Below are 6,835 nucleotides of genomic sequence, written 5' to 3'. Positions count from 1 at the left end.
CCTCCTGTCTAACAGCGCAATATTTTGATCTTGAGAGTTGGCCTGACCCCATGGGTCAACAACATTTGCAGGTAGCAAATTTACTTGTGATGAGTGGTTTACTGAACAGTAAGTGTCTGCATGTGTAGACGTGGATGCTTACTACACAGTAAACTGCTCTACTGCGCAGAAAAGTGTCTTGCGTAGACACACCCACAGTACCCAAAACACATTCTTCTTGGCTGGAATATGGCAGCAGCTGATTAATCATCTAAAACACCACCAGTCTGAAGACAGAAAGTCTACAAGGTCTTCAATGGAAACTACAAGAATTTTTAAGGGGCAGAATGCAACTGTACAATTGCAAAATGGCCAGGATTCTGGACTTAATGAATCCCTGCTGATAAAAATTGACTTGGGATCAGGGACTCAGCATGGCTCTTTGTTTCCCTCTAGTGGTGGTTCAGTGGCTTTGAAAGACTGATGAGACATGATAAAGCTCTGGTTACCGGACCTGGCTCTCTCAATGAGTACTTGCCCTTTTTTAAAGATGAATTTTCATTTATTAGGCAGGTAGATTATAGACAAATAGATTTAGATTTCTGGCTCTCTGCCTGAGCCTTCAGTGCTTTCACAAGAATCTTCTGGTTCTCAGTAGAGAAAGTTCAATTGATCCTGTCACAACGTGGTTAGCAACACACACTAGACAATCATAGGCTTTGCCAATATACTTCCTTGTTTTGGACAATGCCATGAGAACTTTAAGATGCTCTGTTCAAACATCACAATTTCCTCCTGGGCATATGGGACTTGGGCATCTTATGTTCTGGGCAGTGTTAATTCACCTGGTATTTGGGACAGTTATGGACCAACCTACAGTGTTGCGTCATTTGCTGACCCATACTTTTACAGGTTATTGCCAGGAGCAGAAGACTGTGGCTTATCCAGGTTCAGCCTCTGCTGCAGACAATTCACCCAGGGGCATGGCACTGAAGCAGCTTTATGACCCATCCACCAGATAATACAGGGATGCTTTTAACATTATTCTGGTACCTGCTTTTATGGGAGAACAAATAAATTCTTGACTACCTCATAGAAATCAGAGGAAAAGTAGGGCTACAAGAGACCTCAGAAGGTCATCCACTCTAACTCGTGCTCAAAGCAGCATTATCTCTATTCAAACCATCCCATTCAAGTCCCTGTCTAAATAATTCTTAAAATTGAACACTCAGCCCTGTGGCACAACTACAAAGCATATTGCCCAAAGACACCAAAATCATCCTAACCTGCCACAGGTAAACAGGGGGATGAGGACTAATACACCATCAGTATTTCCTACAGTACCAGGATGATTCTTCAGAGGTTTCCCTTCCAATAACTGAATGTGCTTAGCTAATGAATATTAGCAGGAGTCCAGCATACGGTGGCATGTCTATGAGCAATTTCTGTCAATGTAGTCATTGTGGTATAATCCATACGTATCAAAGAACAATGGGAATAATCACTATGTCTAGCAGTGGCATGGTCAGGTTACCATATATCCTTGTTCTGCCTCATGCCACAGATTTTTCAGTATTCACCAGAAACTGGGAGCTTTGCATGACATGTGTGAGCTGGAAGCAGGATAGAGATGAACCTTAGATTAACTCAGAGATGCATAAGCTGTTGAAAGCAAGAGCTCAGTTCATTAGATGCTGTGATGCAAATCTGAGAGCTGGTGCTTTCTATGAAATCATAAAATCATACAAAATTAGGGTTGGAAGAGACCTCAGGGGTCATCTAGTCCAATCCCCTGCTCAGTCCCAGAATTTAGAAAGATCAGAACCAAGGACAGAGAACTCCCCGGCCCCTTTGGCCCCCTGCTGGTGTGGCTGACTGAAAGCAAACTCCCAGTCCGTGTCTACATGAGTGCTACTGTGCAGCTGTGTGTATGTACAGCTACTAGCTAACTGCACAGTAGACTGATTTACTGCACAGTAAATGCCATACATGTGTGCCATACATGTGTAGCTGATGACACTCTACTGTGCAGTACATTAGTCTATTGTGCAATAAGCATCTCGTGTAGATGTGCCCACTGATGATCAGTTACCAGAACTCAGTATTCATAGACCTATGCTGTTATTAGTTTACCTGCTGCTGTCAACAGCTACTGAACTGGTAGATCACGCTGAATCCTGTGGCTTAACATAACTTTACTATTAAAATGAGAGGTGCTCTATTCTCTATCATTTTATGCAGTGGGCCTCAATTGTCCATAAGTTATTCCTGTGAATAGCTGCCTGGCAAGGTTTGGTGGCACATTGTTAGAATTCAGCTCTGTGACATGAAAGATGATGTATAATCAAGTAACCCCTTTTTCATTTGCCAGCCTTTTTCAGGAAATTCAGACCCTTGCAGCTGCCTCTCTTCCCACATCCAGGAAGCCTAGACTCCTATCTCTTGGACATATCTTCCCTAGCTCTAAAATAACAAAGCCTTCTCCTACAGGAGCACAGAGGCTAGGCAGCTGCTCTCCCTCTCAGTGTAGCTATTTGGCAAACTACTCAGGAAAACACCACACATGAGGGCCTGATTCTCTGGCTGCCTTCAGGGACAGTTAAAACATGGTGACCTCTTAGGCACATCTCCACAAGCAGGCAAGTGAGGTTTGCAGCACCTCAAAGCCCTTTGAGACGCCACAAACTACATGTGGTGCATATCAATCTGTGTGCTGCATTGCTAATTTGCAACGCCACATTTTTTTGACACTGGGAGATCCCAGTGTCAAAAAAAGAAGCCCTTTGAGGTGCCACAAACTCCACATGAAGCATGTTCACCTGTGCACTGCACTGCTAATTTGCAATACCGCCTTTTTTTTGACACCAGGAGATCCCAGTGTCAAAAAAAGTTGCCGCTAAAAAAGTAGCGAGGCACATGTGGCAGCAGTGTGCACCGCTACCAACCAGTGCCGGCCAGCAGGAGCCACAATCTGGCTGCCAGCTAGGCTCTGAGCAGCTGGCTCAGGGCACTGCTGCCCCAGAATGCCCGCAGGACCCTAGGTAAGGATGCTGGAGTTAGCACAGGTGCTGGCCCCAGCCTCCCTATCCGATACAGGTCCCTTTGCCACGCCCCAGAGCACAGAAGCAGGGGTGTGCCTGGGAACAAATAGCAATGGCATAAATATATGCCGCTGCTATTTGTCCCATGGGAAATGCACGCCCCTGTATGTGCATGCTCATAGGGACATGCCCTTAGGGTATATTTCCATCAAAGATTATATTATTGCTAACGGAACTGCTTGTTTCTTAGCATCCACACCAGAAAGCTTGTGGAAGGAACACTCAGTCCTACGTGGACTTAAAGTACTCACTGTCAGCGTTGCAAGGCTTCAAGATTGCTGGATCTAGTACTGCTTCCCGCAGCAGGATCATTATGTCTACAATAGAGTGAGTTACAACTATTCACATGATGGTTTGGCCTGTTGTGTGTTTTGAGTGGTGCTATGGTTGCATGAAAAGCTGTTTGTGTGTTAGTGGGGACCTAAGCCTGTTCCCTGCTCTGCCATCATGCCTGTAGACACCATGGTAGGAGTCAGTAGCTGTTTGGCTGGAGAATGAATAAAGTGTAATTATGTTGCTTGTTTGGTGACTTTGCTGGTTTTGTATTGTGGTTGAAAAGTCTTCCTTTAGGATACAGAGATCAGAGCTGTTTGGGCTCAGGTAGAGGACGTCTCCTTAGACTACTCCATACAGCCTGCTGAGTTTCCTGACCTTCTTTCAGCTCATACAGTGGATGCACCAATGGCTGGTCTGCTATTCAGCAGGGATGAGCGAAGCTGGCTCACTATGAGGAAGGCAGTAAATTTGCCTGGATGTATGGAGGGCAAGGCCACCTGTGCTGTGCATCTCTTTAACACATGCTCTGGTCTGTCTTTCTTTATTCAGATCTCAGGAGTGTGGATGATACTGTTGAAGCCAAAAGCAGACTGCAGTGACGTTCTCCTCACCCTAAAGGGGGTATCTGTAGATTAACCATCAATTTGTATGTGCGATATAGCGAAATTCTTACCAAACATTTAAATGTATGTTCTATAATGGTCTTATAGTTTGAAGTGGATCATTGTAGCATTCCTTATTGCTGCACATGGGATTGGCTGCTGGGAAAACAAGGCAAGGGCTGAAAAGCTGAGACCAACTCTGTTCCTATTGTCTTGGCTGCTCTCAGACCTGCATGCAAATAGCTCACCAGATTGGCCTGAACTATCTTTCCTGGGTGGGCAGGGGAACTGCAGGATTGCACTGGAGGACTAACTGCTACACTGCAATAGTGTTATCATAGGAGGTGGCATAGTAATTTTGCACCACTGCAAGAATTTCATGTGTATCAGCTATATGTCAGTCATAGAGGGCTGAAATGTCAAAGGTCTCTGTGGCAGGACACTGTTTGTGCCTGCCACTTCAAGGGCCAGAAGACAGCAGCCAGCAGGTGCCCGATGAGGGCAGCCATTTTAGATTCAGGACTGCCCATATAAACAGGGCATTTTGCTGCTGAGAGGCCAGGTAACACCATTGCCTGGTTGCAGGTATCATCTGGAGGTTAGTTAGGTGCAGTAGAGGATGGTCAGGAGGCTCCTGGTCTTGGGTATGATCTAAAACTGCACCCTGCTGGGAGTGGGTGGCCTGGTGGGACTCTCAGTGGTGCAGGAGCCCCCAGGAAATGCCAGACCAGTTACCACCCCGCTGAAAGGCAGGTCGAGGTGCCTTAACCCCTAGCCCCCACAACCAGGTGGGTTATCCCCTTTGTAGGGTCTAGAAGATGGATCCCAGAGAGAGAGTCGGGCCATAGACTCTTAACCTGTCTTGACATCCTCTGACTGGTCCATGCTGTTACAGTCTCCAAGATGGACAAGCTTCAGCACCTTGACTAAGACTGGACTCTGTCCCTGACCCATGCTTCTGCCTTGCCCTGCAGCAGAGCTGTTATACAGTTCAAGAACATGGTTAAAGTATGTGTTGGAAACAACTAGACACAAGGTTATACTTCTGATACTTACAGGAAGCTGTGAAAGACCTTCACTAATGAGGTTAGAGAGGTCTTGTAATAGACATGGTGTCCTTCATTTTCTGTAACAACCCTCAGGTCTTGAGACTAAACAGATCTTCCCTTTAAAAACAAGGAGGTACTCCATGCCATCCCAAGTCTCAGATGCTAAACCAAATAATTACCAAGAGAAATGGCACCTGCCATGGTCCAAGCCAAAACAACCAGAGCAATGGCTGATGAATTTGCTGTGCAGTGATAAACATTAAAACTATAGGGTCTGGTCCTGACAGCTGCTGAGCTAAGTGCCCAGAATCTCAGGGAATCAGGCCTCTCTCATTTTTAGGATGAGTGTTGACCTTCAAGTAATCATCACCATCCCTACAACACGCTGGCTTCCTTTCTCCCACTGAAGGATGACACTGCTGCAAAGGAAGCACCTTAAGGAGAAGTTACAGGTAGGGGAGAAATCAGGGTCTCGAACAGCACCCTCCCTAAATGGTAAGGCTCTCTCTGAATGGAGATCAGCTCAGCTGTCCTCAAGCAAAATAGTTGGAGGTAATAAAAGGAGGGGATAATATTAGAAAAGGAAAGGACTCCCTACATCTCTGTGATGTGGGATGCACTGACTTGCTCCATTCCTAGGATCTGTGCAGTGCAGCAACGGGAGGGCAGTTTGTCAGACCACATCAGAGTCTAATTGGGAAAATAAAAATACTGTTGGCAACTTTCCAGACACCGAGTTTCAGCTGGTAACCACTGCAGCATACAGAGCTGGCGCCTGCCAACATCTGGCTACGTGGGGATAAAAGGACGCTTTCTAAACACAGGCTGTAGCTTTAACATAGCTCCCAAAGCTCCTGCCAGAGTCCAATACAACCGATAGGTGAACCTCTAACTGCATAGATTACATTTTGTTGGTTTTATTTGTATTAAAAACCCAAAGCCTACTCCTTATCAGCTAATCTCCTCTATTTTTAGCAGCAGCAGGGAGCTCTAGGCTGCAGCTCTCCCTGGTCTAATGAGTTTATTTTCCAAGTTCCAAGCATGATCTAGATGTAGATGATTAGTTTTCCTCCTGGGTTCCTTGCCAGGATGTTGTAAAGCCAGCTATGGTCAGAACGCTACGGTGATCCTCACTTCGTCCGCATAGAGATCGGGGATCATTCCCAGTGGAGAGCTGATCATGCGGACTGTGTTTGTACCAAACAGTTTATACTCGTACTGGATGAGCTGTTCCCAGAATCCATAGTTGGGTCTGATAACGGGGCGGCAAGACTTGACCCAGGCGTGGGCGTTCACCAGGGACATGGAGTGGTACTTCATCAGATAGGCCAGGCACAGGGCGGCCGACCTGCTGACCCCCGCAGCGCAGTGCAGCAGCGTTCGGCCTTGCTGCATGTCCACAGCGTGGATCCTATCCGCCACGGGGTCAAAGTAATCGCAGATACGGAAAGCAGGGTTGTCGGTGATCGGGGCGTGCAGGTACTGAATGTGCGGGTGGAAAGTGTTTGCCACCTCCACAGAGACGTTGATGACGGTGCTGATCTGATTGGTGAAGAGCAGGAGCTTGTTATTGGCAGCGGTGCCATTGCCCAGGTACAAGCTCGCGGTGATGCGGGACAGGCCGTATCCCGCCGGATGCCTCAACAAGACGGGGATGGCTCCGAAAGCCGCACTCATGAAGGCAGACGTGAGCAGCCAGCTTCGGCCGAGGGCTGCATCTTCGCTGCCTCACTGGAGAAAGCAGAGACAAAAGACCCTCGCGAGGCTGCAGGAGACCAGACGGGCGCCGCTACCAGGGGCTCCGGAGCGGAACCGGCCCCCGGCCCCC

General features: G+C 47.3%; 1 protein-coding gene across 1 annotated transcript; it reads right to left on the bottom strand.

Annotated features, from left to right (window-relative positions):
* Positions 1-5,894: 5,894 nt before the first annotated feature.
* DUSP18 (dual specificity phosphatase 18) lies at positions 5,895-6,829 on the bottom strand. Its single transcript, XM_019539258.1, has one exon. It carries the CDS (start codon positions 6,682-6,684, stop codon positions 6,118-6,120), a length of 567 nt encoding a protein of 188 aa, XP_019394803.1. The 5' UTR covers positions 6,685-6,829; the 3' UTR covers positions 5,895-6,117.
* Between the last annotated feature and the right edge of the window lie 6 nt (positions 6,830-6,835).

This window comes from Crocodylus porosus, unplaced genomic scaffold (genome assembly GCF_001723895.1).
Source record: "Crocodylus porosus isolate Cpor-Errol unplaced genomic scaffold, CroPor_comp1, whole genome shotgun sequence".
Classification (NCBI taxonomy): domain Eukaryota; kingdom Metazoa; phylum Chordata; order Crocodylia; family Crocodylidae; genus Crocodylus; species Crocodylus porosus.
Note: the sequence above shows the minus strand (reverse complement) of the source record. Positions and strands in the feature narration are given on the sequence as shown.

What these genes read in the sequence shown, in the direction of transcription:
- DUSP18 (XM_019539258.1), bottom strand. Translation starts at nt 6,684, where the DNA reads ATGAGTGCGGCTTTCGGAGCCATCCCCGTCTTGTTGAGGCATCCGGCG.